The sequence below is a fragment of the Pyxicephalus adspersus genome, chromosome 3 (genome assembly GCF_032062135.1).
Source record: "Pyxicephalus adspersus chromosome 3, UCB_Pads_2.0, whole genome shotgun sequence".
In the NCBI taxonomy this organism is placed as follows: domain Eukaryota; kingdom Metazoa; phylum Chordata; class Amphibia; order Anura; family Pyxicephalidae; genus Pyxicephalus; species Pyxicephalus adspersus.
This window is the reverse complement of record NC_092860.1, coordinates 20,751,939-20,768,791: the sequence shown is the minus strand read 5'-3', so window position 1 is coordinate 20,768,791 and position 16,853 is coordinate 20,751,939. Positions and strand designations below refer to the sequence as shown.

At 37.9% G+C, this 16,853-nt stretch overlaps 1 protein-coding gene across 3 annotated transcripts in view; it reads right to left on the bottom strand.

Annotated features, from left to right (window-relative positions):
• The window catches only part of SEPTIN9 (septin 9), a 174,287-nt gene that overhangs the window by 75,458 nt on the left and 81,976 nt on the right, over positions 1–16,853 (bottom strand). For all 3 annotated transcript variants that reach the window (XM_072403810.1, XM_072403813.1, XM_072403812.1), the window contains one exon: positions 6,395–7,018. In XM_072403810.1, the coding sequence (XP_072259911.1) occupies positions 6,395–7,018 (624 nt within the window). The remainder of the gene's footprint in view (positions 1–6,394; positions 7,019–16,853) is intronic.

Below are 16,853 nucleotides of genomic sequence, written 5' to 3'. Positions count from 1 at the left end.
TGAACATCTTGACTTTTTTTAAATTTCTGTAGAAAATTACCTCTTTCAACTCCACTAAATCTCTGCACTTCAATTTCAAGGCGATCAGGTTGCATTGTTTAAGCATTCATTATACCTGAACTTTGTCCAGTCCTTCCAATGAACTTAAAAGCTCTTTCTTATTTGAGCCCTATGTTGTTTGTTGCTGCTTATAAAGTCCAGCTCAGCTCACCTGAAGACAGAGAAGAGTAGGATCAGTGAGCAGCACCTTGCTGTTCTCTTCTCCATAGGTGGGCACAATGCTAGATCCCCAAGAGCAGTTTATCAATCTGAAGCTGAAGATGAGCTCAGCTTTTTGTCTGTGTTCATCAATCATCTGACATAGGAAGCTTAATTCATAGGGCCTGATTTAATAAATAAATCCATTCTAGGTTTGCTGGATCACCCAGCTTTACTGATGAAGCTTTACTAATCAGGCTTATAGTACACACCGATTGATGGGGAGATTTTAAAAAGAAGCCAGCAGTTAACAAATTGGGACCAATCTTGGCTTTCTAATAAGACAATAAATACACCAAAGATATTATTATTATTAAGTTATTTAACAAGTCATACAAATAGGTGGCCAAGCCATGTTGGATTTAACCTGTGCATGAAACGTGCACAGTAAATGTCATACAAGGGTTCTATGATTATACAATTATACATATAATAAACCTTTATATCAGGGACATCATCCATTGCATGCAAAACTCAGTGTACACTATAGAAAAATTTGCAAACAGGCAGGTAAGTTTGTTCTATTGCAGAACAGACATTGTTTGCCCCTTCTGCAATAAAGAATCTGCACATTTTTTTAGTTGTAAGGTTTAGTTCTGCTTTAAGAATTTAGCTGCCTCCAAAATATAGAGAGCTTCAGCCATACCTATCATACAATTAGTATTTTATTTCAGCTGTGTGTTAACATTCCTGATGGAAAATTGCACGCATTCTCCTGGCTTGTTTACAATGATCGTAAACAGACAGTGAAAGGCTTCCCTGCACAGCAATTCCAGACATGATGTCATTGATAATGTACGATCTGTAGAATGATCCAGACACAAGGAGATAAAACTATTAGGAATTTTGTGTCTCATTTACAATATAAAAAATCATTTATATGTGTAAGGGAATATGAGGACCCAATGACTTGATGGAATGGCTTTTAACCAATTCATCATTTGAAGCGACTTATTGGAATTGAGATTGATAACATCATTTACTATCTATCACTACATCCTCTAGGAATATTTAGTTTAAAGTTTTTTCCAGCACATGCACGGTCAGATATAGTACAATAACATGTGTCCAATGCATATAGCAAGGATTATTTTGGAAACTTGATCTTGCACTATTCCATAATGCACACTAGAGGGAGTGTTTGTATTGCCCAAAGGAATATAGCAAAAACAGTTGTCTGGGGGCAACAAACAGACCCATTACTCAACCATAGGTCATTGAGTGTCAAAGCAATGCTGGAATGTAAAAGGACCCAGAAGGGCGTCAAGCAATGTCCTGCACCATTCAGTAACTTAGCTATCCTCTTTGGGTAGAGTTACAGTTTATTGATTTAATCACTTAAAGTATATGTAAAGACAATCAACAAAATTATATCATCTTTAAAATGTAATTATAAAAGTTATTTTCAATATTTTAAAATCTGAAGCTGTTATTAAAGTATTACTAGATTATTCTGGTATGATGGCAAGATCATTGTGCATTCAGTTCTTATTATTGGGCAACTATGCAGATTAAGAATCTGTTTTAACATGCTACACACCGGTCCACTGTTGTGTCAGGAATCCCATTCCAAGAATTTCCATGCAGCCATCATTGGATTGCATGAAAAAAGACAGGAAGTGGCTTTCAGAGATCAGCATCTCTAAAATATAGGAAAGTGTGTAAAAAGGCCAAACAAGTATGTTTAAAGACTTTATGGTACAGTTTATATGTTAAGCTGAATTCCAGGCAGATATTTATACATGGAATACTTAGAAAGTAGAAATAAACCCTTGAGGTGAAAAGACATATGGTGCCCTTATAAAATACAAGGACACCATATGTCTTTTTTGGGTGGCTTTTAAAAGTTTCTCTTTAGCAAAGAGAAGTTGACAGCCATGCAGATGGCAAAAGCTTGGGCAGTAGAATGGGCAGTGCCATGGGTATGAGTGCAAGGCCCTTTAAACCAACGTAAATCACAACTTTGGTAATGTGGTGAGAGTGTTGTGACATGTTTCACCTTGGATCAAGCAATACCTGGCACCATGCACCCATTGAACAGCCCAGCAAACCTAATTTGAGTAAATGAGTTCACAAATACTTTATTTTGTTAGATGTAGTATATCTTTTTATTTACGTCTAATTAATTCATTGATAATAATTTAAAAATATTACTTTTTAAATACTGCTAATCTAAACATTGAAACAAGGATTTGAAAGCCAAATTCTTGTCCAGGAAAGGGTTCAGAAGAGACAACAAAGCCAAATGTTCTGACCTCCTCCCAGAGCCAAAGAATTCCCAGATCACTGGGTAAGTTGCATGACTCACTTGGGTCAGATGTCCCTGCTCATCTCCCTCCCCCAATGACTTTCACATTAATCATTTTATAATCATTAAATATCCCAAAACACCATGACTCCGTTATCACAAGAAAGGGTTAGTTATAGTACCAGTACTGTAGTGGACAACAATTCATAGTGTGAATCATTGTCATTCTGTGTTGCAAAGTGAAAGCTTTTGTTAGTACATGAATTGTGAATGTTAATATTCACAAGGCCAATGTGTATCATTTAGAAAGGACTGGGGAATAATGTGACTGCAGATTGAAAATGCCTGTTATCAGCGGAACCGGCACCCTTTCCCTTGTTTGAGGAATGACTCATAAAATTGCAGGAAACTACAGCTTATGTTGTCCATGTAGGACCAAATGTTTTAATCACAATTAAAGTGAACCTGTCAGCCACCTAACACTTTAAAATGTTCCATGAATATACTTTATGTCAACTTCCATCCCATTGCCTGATAAGAGTGCCTACGTGACATATAAGGGCACATTCACTGGAATATAGTTTCTCCCAATGCCGGGGGATTCAGAGCTCTAATCAACAAATTAAATTGTTTTTAGACAGGCTAGACTTTAACGTCCTGGAGAAAGTTACATTTGCATTTGGGGCCTCCTTAGCACTGCAAGGAGATAGATGCTTCTTTTGTCTCAACCTTTTTACCCCAGAAGAAGCATTTTCCAGTTGTCCATAATTCCCAGACAATGTATCTGGCTTTAGAAGATAAAAGTAAAGAACATTCCCCTTGGGTGGCCATACACTGATGGGTGGGCAATTATTATATGCCTTCGTTCAATCTTTACCTGCAGCCCAATAGAGCTTAGTTGATTACAAATGCATACCCCCTGCTCTGATAAAAAATAAAAAACTAGTGGGGAGCGCGATCTGACAACAAGTAGCCAATAGGAGTTATAGTCGGTCTAGTGGTTATAGTAGACATTTTGCTTGTCAGACCACGAATTGGGTCAGAATGTGCAGCCTTGGACATTATCATTCAATGTTTGATGGACACATCTCTTAAACATTGATCCTTGTTTTTGTATCAGTTCTAACATCTAATCTACTAACCCATTGCACAATTGATAGTTTCCTTTCCTTTGATTGTTAGAATGCCAAACTTTTAGGCAGATAAACAGATCATTGGTGTCATGACACTGACTCTGTCAAGCGGTATTGGCCCTGGAACCATGCAGGAACCAACAGATAAGAAGTCAGTCTATAACAGTTGAAGGAACCCTGTAAATATCACTGGAGGAACCCTAGAGTTCCACCGAATCCTAATTAGGAATAACTTGATTAGGGGATGATGAATACTGTAGATTATTTACATATTCTTATTCCACCCACAACCCCAGCCAAAACCCACAGATTTATTTTAAAAAAGGGAATGTAGTGAAGGGTGATAGCCTTTGCCAGTTTTATTTCTGTTTGTACCCTGGCTAGGAAGATTTACTCTTTAACTGGGCAGAAAATGATAATTTATGGTTGTCACTAGTACAGGAGTTGGGAAAGACAACAATACCATTAAGCAGTACTAGTGGTTACTCACTAAGGGAAATTTTTCCCCCACTTTGAAAAGATTTCTTCTCTCTTCATGCTGCTGTACTGCTACAGAAAGCAAAGGGGAATAATAAAAAATACAAGGCTTTTAGCCCTTTCATACTCTATGCAAAATTGTTTATAGATACATTTTGTTTTTTTTTGTTGTATCTTTTTTATGGCTGTTTCTAACCTTGGTACATTCCTGGAAAGGCATAGAAATGTGGTTTCGCACATGAAGCACTGATGATCTGTCTATTTTTAGGAATTAATTGTAGTGTGACAGGGGTGTATCCTCTGCCTATACAGTTGGCCATTAAAATGTGTCCTTCTTTCCTATTTTAGAAAGTTGTGAGGTATGCAAAAGTGTGTCAAATCCATTTTCTGCATATTAAAACTGCAACTGCCTTAGATCATGGGGTTAAAATGAGTTCTATATGTAACAACATACAAATACCCACCATGTGACAGGCCAAAGGAACAATGGATCCATTTTGGGTGTTTTGCAGAGCTGTATTCATCGATCATATGATAAGAGCTCTGATGTTGGCTTGGATCATGGTATTTTTTTAAATGTTTAGTGTTGACCTACTGGATTTAAATCCTCATTTCGTTCAGTCTAATAAATGCTTTCACAAATATTGCATGATGTACCACTTCACACAACCAGTGCAATAAAATAATGGAGGCTGTGCTGTAATATATCGGTTTGTAAATCTCAGATCTGCATAGACATAAATATAAATCATTTGGCTTCCTTATACAGTATGTATTTCATCTAATTATTTAACTATTGGCCTTGGGTGCAGCTTTTCAGTTCTAAGAGAAGTTACATTTTCCACACCTGCTTTTCCAATACCGGAGTAAAAGACTGAACTATTAAAATATCAGTCCTGTTTTAATTATCACAGGCAAACTTTATTTTTTTAAAGACTCCACTGTACACATTATCTTCAACCAAAAGGATCCATAATAAAGTAAAACTGTCATGAGCGAAATATGGGGGTAGCCATTACTGACCTATCATTCTGGGAATGCTTTCTGAGTCACAGGCTCAGCATGCAGAACAAGAGTTCTGACTCACAATACTTGTAATGGGTCAATGAGGCCAGAGATAACTAGTCAACTAACATTGTAGGCATTGGCAGCCCTTGATATGACAAACTTCTTTAAATTTCTTTGAAGCATGCATTAGCAATGGCATAGGAGGCTTATCCAATACCAACAGCTAACAGGATACCAAATCCAGACAGAATAATATATTATAATTATTAATAATTAAAAGGCTGTGGGCTTCACAAGCTAGACATTAGGTAATGATAACCAGTGCTAATGGCATTCTTGTTCTAGATGTTGTTTTAAAAATAGTCCAACTTTTGGATAATTTAATAAAAAGCACTCTGTTCGCCGTATTACTCTTTCTTCACCAAGTATCATTTAATGCAGAAGACTAAAAACATAGTGTGAGTGCAGTGCATCATAAGCCGTGTTCATGGAGTAATGGTGCATAAAGCAGCGCTGACATTCATCACATCAGGGCTGCCCTTTGCATCATTTAGGACTGCTGCCCTCACTTAAAGATGGAAATGGAGCATAAACATTGCATAACTTTACAAAAGATTTTGGATAAGATAAGTATATAAAAACAAAATAGAATAAACTATTGCTGGTGGGACCTTCTGGGAATAGAGGGTGGGATTTGCAGTGGGGTGCAAGGGGCTAAGTAGGGAGTTGGTCTTTAACCAGTTGCTATCTATACAGAGATCCACATTTTTAGAAAACATATCTTAAATGTCACAAAATGATCCTATTCTTTTTCATAAGTGATTTTCTGCTTGAATAAACAATGAAATAGATGCAGAACAAGTAAATGATACAGTAGTAAATGTAAGAATATTGCTTCAACCAGTCTGGCGCCACTCAGACTAATGAAAGCAAAGTTCTGGTGTCAAATTTTGCATAGCTACTTTTACATTCATGGAAAGAATAAATATGTCTAATGTTAGGTCTTTCAGATGCAACATTGGAAGAGTTACCAATGTTAAATATAGATAAATATTATTTCAATGCAAATGTACTTTTTTTTCTACTAGTTTCACTATTGTTGGATACTCCTATTTTTTTTGTCTATTCTAAGACGATTCCATGATATGAGCCTTGTGCTACTGTTTTTAATTATTTATGTACAGATTTAGCACATAGTAATAATTACACCCTTAGATTCAACAAACTGCACCAAATAAAGTTGCCAAAAAGAGTAAAATCCACTACTTACCCTCAGGTGATCTCTGTTGCTGAACTTCTATCTGGACGGTCTGTAGTTTTGGCTCTGGCTGATGGTGAAGCATGGTTGATGAAGGTATGGAATTTTCCACCTGTTTTACTTGGGGAACTTCGGGGGATTTTGGCATCTGTAGCTCAACTTTTTTGGCATTGGATTCTTCTGTTCTTCTCTGAGATATCTCAGGAATTTTTGAACTTGGAGACTCTCCTCGGAGATCATGAGGCTTTCCCAGAGTTATCTCTGCTCTTCTTGGAATTGGCTCAGGGGGTTTATGGCCTGGTAGTTCTGCCCTTTTCAAACCAAACCGGGAAACTGCTGGGGCAGAATTTTCCACTTGCTTGGATGAGATATCAATGGAGATTTCCGTTCGTCTTGACATGGGTTCTGGATGCCGAGATCCTGCCAGGTCGATTCTCCTTAATGATGATTTTGGGGATCTTTGGCCTGCAATATCTGCATGTCTCAGGAGTGCTTCTGCATTTCTAGGGCTTTGTTCTTGAAATTTCTGCGCGGCTGAGCCTGCACCTCTTAGAAGTGGGTTCGGAGTTCTGCGGGGCTGGACAGAGGGGTTCGAAGATTGGTCAACCTCCTCAACCTCAAAGGACCTCTTTAGTGCTGAAAGAAAGACAATATTAATGATAATTTGTTTAACTAGAATATAAATAATAGCTCCTAAGAAACTGCTAAAATTTATAAAAAAATACCATGATAACCTTTTCCTAATCAGTGTGAAAAATAGACACATGCTGCTTGACACACACAAAAAATGCCGTTTTAGAAAATACTGGAAACACTATTTGTTGTGTGTTTTTTTTGGTAATCCTGCAAAGTTCTATGGAAAGGACTTAAGTCGATTTTTATCAGTTAATTATTCTAATACATTTTATTTTGATCTGCCTATTCCTTAAGGGCAGATCTAGCTTGTCTTCTTACAGTAAACTACCCTAAGCCAGGCTTTCTCAACCTTTATACCCTCGAGGAAACACTAAATCAGGGGTCAGCAAACTTTTTTTGGCTACTAGGCCATTTTAGGAGGTCAAGAGGGCACACTAGGCAGGACTCTCTCTCGAGTCCCGCACTGATGTCTCCGCCCCCCACCAGGAACGCCCCTGAAAGGAAATCCCACTCCTCGGCAATGCATACGGAGGAGAAGAAATCCCTTACCCCCGCATGGGGCTCCGGAGCAGCGGGTTGCCAACCCCTACCAGAGGAGATTAGGCCGGATCGACCAGGGGGGCGTTAGGCCGGAACTGAGTATAGCTGCTCTAAGTCCATAATAACTACAATTTTAAAATCCTCAGATAGTATCATTTTATTGCTTCCCTACTAATCCAATTACATTTTCTGTGTGTGCTGTTTATATTGGATTTACCATAGGAGAAAGTTACTGTAGTACCAAGGAATATACTTTAAATCAGAAATTACTTGTCTTGAACTTGGAAGAACAAAGTGATGATCCTTACAGAAAATAGGTATGCTTTAGTTAAAGTGGCTTGGCCATGGAAGAGGGGGCCTAGGAAATTTGGGTGGTCCTTGCATTTTATTTCATTTAATTTTATTTAAGGTCTCACAAGGCCTTAATGTAATCTATCTGACTTGATTAGCAGGGTTAGTAGCACTTGTGCAGTTAAATACTAATTCCCTGCAGGCAAAAATGCAAAGATTTTCTAGCTTAATATTTGTACATGTCAATAATTGCTCCTGACTGTCAGAATTGCTTCCATTGCTCCTAATCGACTGCTCCTTCTCTAATCATTACAAATGTTGTGTTGAGGCCAAATGTCGAGAACATCTTTGGCAAAAGGGGGAAATCTGCTTGCCCCACTAAATGGCACAATAACTACTTATTCTTTGAAAAAAATGAAAACTTTTAATTTTTCACATAGATGTCTATGTCACTGGAAGTATTTTGTAGAAAAAAAATAGACCACTGAAATACAAGAGTTCTTATACAACATTGCTTTGACCAGCCTTAGTAAGGTACCAGATTCTACCAGCAGGTGGCATTTCAGGTAACATATCTTGTTTTATATATAAAGTCCAGCTTGTGACCCTCTGCATTTTCATACAATGGGCACAAACAAATTTGGAATTTTTATTAAATGAATCATGTATTTTTATAAAGATCATTACCAATAAAAGTTTAGGTTTGTAAAAACGTAATAAAAAAAATTTTTTTTTTCTAATTCCAGATTCCAGCAAAAACATTATTTAGATCCTGTCAAGTTTTTATAAGCTAAGAAATCTCTCAATTGGGAACACAGGCTGCAACAATGATTGCAGTATGACACAGATGCACACCATACAATCGCAAACCCTTTATAAGAACAATAGGATACTGTACTCAGCCAGTACGCAATATTTTTCACCCTCATACCTTTGTTGTATAAAAGGACAATTTATTAGAACATCATTAGTTGATAGCGTACATTTCTGGAACTGCACAGGGCCTTTTTATCAAGAGAGATAGATGGTTGTAGTCAGTATATAATAGGTGATAACACAGGACAATGCAGAGTCTCTTTATCGAGGCAGCATGATGATCATCGTCTACACTTGTGGGCCAGGCAGCACTCCGCTAACAAGGCAGGACATTTTTTTTTTTTTAGTGAAATGGGACATTTTTATTACTATTGCTATCTGTGTCCCCATTAACGAGATTCAGTCTTTCTCTTTGGTGCTTACACTAAGTTAGCCAGTGGATTAAAACAGTAGGTAGACTACCATAATTTAAAGCCGAGCCCCCTTATATACATTGATGAGTACATATCAAGGAAGAGGTTTTACTGCCAAAGAATGGACTGAACAATTGATTACTGATTGATTCATAGGGCCTGATTTATTAAAGCTCTCCAAGGCTGAAGACAATACACTTTCATTAGTGAAGCTGGGTGATCCAGCAAACCTGGAATGGATCTGGTCCACAATTTAAATTATTTGCCAACAAATAGCAAATGACTTTTAAGAAATCTGTTTCAGGTTTGCTGGATCACCCAGGTTCACTGATAAAAGTGTATCTTCTCCAGTCATAGAGTGCTTTAATAAATCAGAGCCAATATGATGCTAAATAAACTCTTAATTCTGCTGTACAGAGGCTGCAAGAGGTTATATCAAATCTTTATATAAATGAGAAGGAAAATCCAATACCACCAGAACAGGAACAAAGAGAAAATTGGTGACACTTTTAACATCTTGACAAGGGAACATTCACCTAACTTTGGAGAAATCTCAATTCTTTTGCACAGGAAGTGAAGGGAGATAGGACAAGAACAGAACTTTAAACTTTTCTTTCATTATTCAGAACTTAATAAAAAGAAAGTTTTAGTGTTAGGTGTAAATTATTACTTACCTGTCCCACTGCCCATCCCACCAATTTTTGTCATTGGTCAACCCATGGGCTGTGGTCCCTTCATCAGCCATAAGTCACTACTACGTCTTATAGTGATATAGGGACCGGCAGATAAACACCATATACTGTATCCAATATTGGCTGTGATTCAGCTAGGTAATATTTCTTGCTTTTGTTTTTTTTATTTATTTATTTTTTAATAGATAAAGAGCCTCTCTAAAAAATCTCCACTCTAGAAAAACAGAATGCTTGCATGATGTAACAATTCATACATGGGCAATTTGGTTTTTGTTACGGTTCAGAGGAAAAGTGACTTTGCTACCAACAAGCCTGCATTGTGTAGTTGGTCGATAGCCACACTACAGTTAAAGGATTAGTTTTTTTCAGATTTTGCTTTTCTTCTGCTGACAGAGAGTAACCACATCCTACGCCCAGATGTAACAAGCAGTTCTTTGCTCCAATTCATAGTGTGCCACGAAAGCAGCCAGGAAACAGTTAAATTGAAATCCAGCGTCAGCAAAACGACTTCCAGTACATAGGAAGAAAAGGCCAAACTAGCTAAGAAAAAACTCTTGTTTGCTGGGAGTTAAACTAAGTATTTAGGACTGGAGTTATTTAGAAAGGTATTAGGAAATGGTGGGAAAAATGGATTTCAGCTTGGTAAGCATTTTAACATAGCATATCTGAGTAGAATAAAAGGGATTTGCAGCTATTCTGCAAATAACAGAGGGTGAGCTATTTCTAAAAGTGGATCTTTGTTCTGTCAGGCGTGATGCAACAAACAAAAGTCCATGATACATCACTGCCAAGGCACCCAACACTAGTTAAAGTACACTAAATGGCAGTAAATACAGTAAATTACTTTAATCATAAAGATTATATCAGGTTTTAGTGATTAGGTTTATATATACTTCACTCCACTTATATACACTTATAACTGCTTACCTCCATTAGGAGTATCCAGTCATGTTTTCCTTTATTGTCTAATTTGGCATTTAAAGAAAACTGTCTTGAGTTTATTAGTAGGCAACCATTGCTGACCCTCTGTGTGGCATTAGTTCAATGCCAATACATGCCACACACCAGTCCCCCAATCTTTTGCACACTTATCTCCTATAGATAAGCTCTGGCTTAGCATAGGAAGGTTAGTTGCCAGTCCCAACACGTGGTTGCTCCCAAGCCTTGCAGAAAAGATTGCATCTGGGGATCAAGGATTGGTAAAGGACGAGGAGCCCATAGGACAGAGAGAGATCCAGGTCAGGGTAGGAACCAAAGGTCATACATGGGGAGCAAAGTCAGCCAGGTAAGGTACCTAGTGGGGTTGAGCAGAACCATGGACAGAAGTTGGTCCAGGTGGCAAACAAGAGGGATCAGAAAAGGCAAGGTTGGTAACTCAGTATGAGTGTGCACCGTTAGCAGCAGGAAACTATTACAGGCAGTGAGTATTTGGTCTAAGACTGGCTTAATACTGGTGTGTAATTGACAAGCTTGGTGGGGATAGCTGTGTGAGTGCAATTGAAATCACCAAGTGTGGTCAGGTCACGGGAGGGCAGACCTCCTTTCCTGGCACATGTCAAGGTCAACAGGTAGCATGGCACCACCAAAGACTATAGAGGGCACTCACACTGCAATGGGAAGTCACAGAAGGTAGAAAGGTTGCAGAAAACTTCCTCACCACCCATGCCCATTGCCAGATGCCACATGAGATCCTAGAAAGTAGTAAGTACTGACACTCTCCTTCTAAGCATTCTAGTTGCTTGGTTTGTCCAATTAATTCAATCATCTGGGTCAATCTAAGTCATCCCAAAAGCTTGCTGCACCATGCACTACTAAAGAGCAAAATTTGAACAAGCTTGAAAAAAATCCATTACCATATTACTATTTTTTTACCACAGTAATATGTCTCCAAATCATTGGGTACAGCCATAACAAAGGTCTATTTACATGTTTTCACCATTTTCTATTAAAAAATTCTGTGACACCATTGACCAGCTTGATTTAACAATGGAAGTGGTCACTGAAAATTCAGGTTGAGTTATGTTGCCAGTGGGGTCTTTAGGAGACACAAGAAGTCTCTATGTGACTGACCTCTCCATCAAATAAGGAACACAGAAATATTGTTTTATGGACAGCTGACCATAGGCCATTAAACCTATGGTCAGCTTTAAAACCATTAAACCATAGGCCTGTGCATTACAACATAGTGGCGGAGAACTTTCCATTGAGACCAACAACTTACCTTGAGAACCAATCAATGAAATATGTAAAAAAAAATTGTACTTCAGGTTTTAAAGATAATCTTCCTGCACTTTTACAAAGCATAGCCATTGGACATGAATTTTAATAGTTGGAGACAAAAAAGCCAGGAGGAGGAAAGTCAATGTGGCATAAACCCTGTGATGTCCAGCAGAGAGTAGATTACATTATCCACCTTCTTTTTTAACTAGGACCCTGTGATTTGGAAGCATTCATTGTGTCTAAACTTTTACCATTGTGTCACATAAAATATTAAAGAAAAATAAAACATAGTTTAGCACAATCCAACCCATCATAGTTTGTGTAGCTTGCTTTTCAATTTGGTAACATACTTTATTCATAGCTAATTGTGGTCCCATTTCTCTGGTCCTTGTGAGGGATTTGGCATACTGTAGGCTTCAGTGAGTCTGATCTGATATATTCTAGTACAGAATGTCAGTGCTAAACACAGAAACGGCAATTATCTGCTAATGAAATGAGTAAAACTGACATCCCTGATGACTTATAGAGAGCTGTAGGAAATTTAAATCATAGCTGTTGTCTGTAAATTGGTACATTAATCTTCCGCTGACTAAAAGAAACAAGGGAACACTAGAAGTATCAAAATATTATTCAATTAACTCCCTCTAGTCTTCCATCCCTATGCACTTTGCAGGCTGGAAAATGGTAATAAGGTCTGCCAATTAAAACATACAAAAAATATATATTCGGTGCACTGAATTTATTCCATCTGTGTTGGATGCAAGAATATATACATCAATTCAAGTGAACCTGTAAGCCCTATATAGATAAACTCTTTGTTGCAGTAGGTCCAGATAGAGCAATGTTAGGCCCCCTGTTTACTACCTTTTAAAGCTCCATTAGGGCTCATTTCTATTATAGTTTTGCCAAATGCACACACGTTGCCCATTTTAAAGTGTGTTGCCCTCCAATAAAAAGGTGCACTTGGGGTGCTATTAACAATGAATAACAACCCAGCCCACAAACACAAATATTGTGTTAATGCATGTATTTCTGCGTGGAAATTAATGCATTATTGTAAGGTACTAGTTGGAATAGGTCATTAGAAAGAACCACAATAACTTCTGTCCTGCTGGTTTTTGCATACACTTTTAATGGTACTTTATTCAATGCTTCTATGCAATTACCTTGCCTTGTGGCAAAAACTTGTGTTTTATGTTTAATTGTAGGTACCATATGCATTAGTGGTCTCCCTCTTACTTTATGCTAATATCACATGAAGCCTTGTTCCTTTTCTGAGCTACAAAACTCGTCCTAGTGTAGCCATTTTTAACCAAGGTAACCTGGAACCCTAGGGTTCCTCCAGGGGTTTTTAGGGGTTTCTTAAGCTGTGGCGTTCCATTTATTGGTGCCTGGATAGATTTAGAGCCAATACCAGGAGCATGAAACCTCTGGTCCATTTATCTGTTTTTAAGGAGAGGTGGGCACTCTTTGCCCTAACCCTTGATTAACTATTTTTAGCAGGTGTTCCTCTAGATCTGAACAATATTTCAAGGGTTCCTTGGGGTTAAAGAGATTCAGAAAAGCTGTCCTATTGTGACAATGCTATATCTGTATAAGAAGCTGTTTGAGAATTGTCACCCTCAGGATCAGATGACTAGAAGTTGTCAGGATCACCAGTAAAAAGCTAACATGTAATAAATAATACTACTGGAACCATTGAAGGTGAGCTACTAGTTGATGAATTTTATTTTTTATGTTTAGTTTCACCTAAAAACATTTGCACTTATAGGATAAATGTAGACATTGCAAACAATGGCTTCCTGTGACTGAGAATACTTACCTCTACTCTGGAAGGTAGGTATGAACACCTTACTTTTCAACATATCACCCACCTACATGAGCTGTTTCCTCCCACCAGCACCTACATCACTGATGAAAGTTAATTACTTTTTTCTGAAGGCGGCTAAAGAGGTATTTACAGTCTATTATTGCAGTAAGCCATTCTTTATTATTTCTTGGGAAGCAACAGTATTGCCTTACTGCTCCTTCTAAGCATTAGCTTCCATTCATTCCTCTGCCATTCCATTCAGCCAGGAAAAAAAAACAATAATGGGGAGCATGTGACTTATTTTACTTTAATGAGACCGAACTGGTAGTTGGCATTTTGCCATATTGGTAGCTTGGCCACATGGGGTATCTGGTATGTGTTAATAATGGAAAGCATGAGACTCATTTTGCTTTATTTTGACAATGCTGATACTTGGCAATTGGCCATTTAGGGAGTGCCATCACATGGGAAGGCGGTATGGTGACTGAATCTGTGTACACTACAAATGGGATTGGCTTCCTTTCTTCCTTTCTGGAGGCAAACCAAGCTTCAAGGATTTGAAAGGGGCTAACTATGAGGTGTCATACCCAAAGAGCAAGCCTGTAAGTGAAACTATTGGTTCTCTTCGAGTGCAAATGAAGAATAAAGTTTCAAGTTGTTGAGTATGTTTATTAAGTGAAAAAGTAGCATATAAATATATAAACTGATATTTCGGACTGAACATCATTGACCATGTTTGACCTGTTTCAAGTGCTTTTTCAAATATTTTACCTCCACACCCTACACTGACCTCAGCATTGAATTATTACTTTCCTGCTAGCACTAAAGTTTGACATACAAGTCTTGTATTGCCTTGGTTGTGGCCCTTGATCTCTGACTTTCCTCTTCAAGTCAGCTGTAAGCTGTTAGAGCAGAACAGAGAACATTTTTTGGCCCTCGTCAATACCACAATAATAAAAATTCTTATCAGTAGCCAGATGCTTGCTCTGTCTTCCTATGATAACTGTACAATATGGGTGGGGACTCCGGAGGTATCCTGTCCCTTCCCCTCCTCCTCCGAAAACTCAATGGGTGGGGAAAATGCAAACAGTCATTTATTGTTGATGCATTTAACATTTTCGGTGCTGAAGGTAAAATCTTACAATCTGTAAATATGTTTTTCTTTTTGCTAAAAAGATTTGTATTTCCTTGTCTACTGGTTACTAAAGTTAATTCCAAAAAATGTATGAATTAACAAATCTTATAGGTTATTATTTAAGTTAACTTAGGTAAGCTGTCCAAACACACACCACTTATTTCTAGAAGGAACAAACCTCTAAGGTGGCAACACAGGTAAAAAGCCTACTATTTAATAGCAAGTCCATAACCTTGCACTAAATATGCCAACAAATACTGTACTTTTCCAGCAAGTGTTACAGTAGAAATTTTCACTGTAAAATAAAAAACTAAAAAAAGATAACTGCCAATGCAGGCCCATAATTCTGTTTTTCTTTTTTTTTTCTTTCTAACAAATCAGGCAGGATGGGAAAAAAAGAAGGAAAGCTGTGAACGTACTGTCACTTCCTGCACTGCTAGTGGAAATCCTATCTTGTTTTGAAGAGAGATGAGGTCAGATGATGAAAGAAACAAAAAAGTCAGGGCATAGGGAATACAGAAATCAGTGTGAACTCTTAAAACTTTGAACCCTTTAAAGATAAATGCCATTGATAGATGAAAGGTTTCTCCACCTAATATTCTAACCCATTCCTGGAAACACAATGCAGTAGCCCTTCTTACAGGTTATACCTATGTTGGAATGACTTTGACAGTTTATGTGATCTACAGGTCAGATTATTACATTGCAACTTGCAATCCTTAAGTGTATAGGGTTGCATTAATTTTCTTTTTGTCAGGATACTCGTACCGTACTCTTTTTATAGAGACAAATCACTGTCACCCTAGGGTGGGAAGTGTGCTAGAACTTCAGAAGACCTCTAATCCTCTCTAATAAATAGAATAAAGGTGTTCTGTAGTCCTTAAAGGGAACTGGGCATGGCTGTCAATATTGTTTGATATGACACTGCATATATCAGAGAACAGTACTGTAATTTATATACAAATAATTATGGAGCTACTTGCCTGTCAAGCCTCATGCAGCTCACAAAGGGACAGGTTGTGAATGTTACTATTTTTCAGAATTGGATGAATCGTTGTACTAGGAACTATGTCTGAGGTTTCTTGGAGGCTGGCCAGAGTTAAGTAGTAAGTGTGGTTAGTAAGTGTAATCATGGCACAAAGTCCCTGGGGTGAGAAAAGTAGTGGGAAAGTGATTTATAAATTAAACCACAATTCTTATCAGGTGGAAGGCCTATGTAAGTACCAATTTGGGGGATCTGTTATCACATAGCAAGCCTAGGAGGTAAGATGTCCTAATGCTTCCATTGAGTCTGAAAACTGCTTCCCAAGACTGTAAAAACTATATGTAACCTTTTTCAGAACCTTGATTCCATATACATCCAGCCTTTTGAAGATGTCAAACTAGAATTACTTCCTTACATGTACTTGTGGCCTGGCGAATGGACCTGCGTCTACACATTGGTCCATTCACACCTTCAAGGCTGAAGATACCAGTATCTGGTCCCAAAGACTCAGCATTCAAGGTCACTTCACAAAGTCCCAGATGTTTGGGTTCAAACTTAAACTGAAACAACTGAAAAATAATTTACCTTATGTCACAGAGATTTGTCTACAGTTGCCAGCTCTGTTATACAAGCTTCATTTATTGGACAAATATGGTCTGCTGTGGTCCTGTCATCACCACGAGGATTAATTTATCACATTGCTGATAACTTTAGTTCACAAGCATTAAAATGCACTCATGAAGCCTTTATGACTCATTAACTTCATAGCATTAAGTAAATACTTCCTACTGAACGTCAGCTAATTGGACCTTCTGAGGAACATGACAGCGACTTTGTGTATTATGCTGCATGGGTGTCATCTGTACTGCTCCTCAAGACACTGTCACTGAAAACTAGTTATAGTGTTATACTTTTATCAACTTCAGTACACTG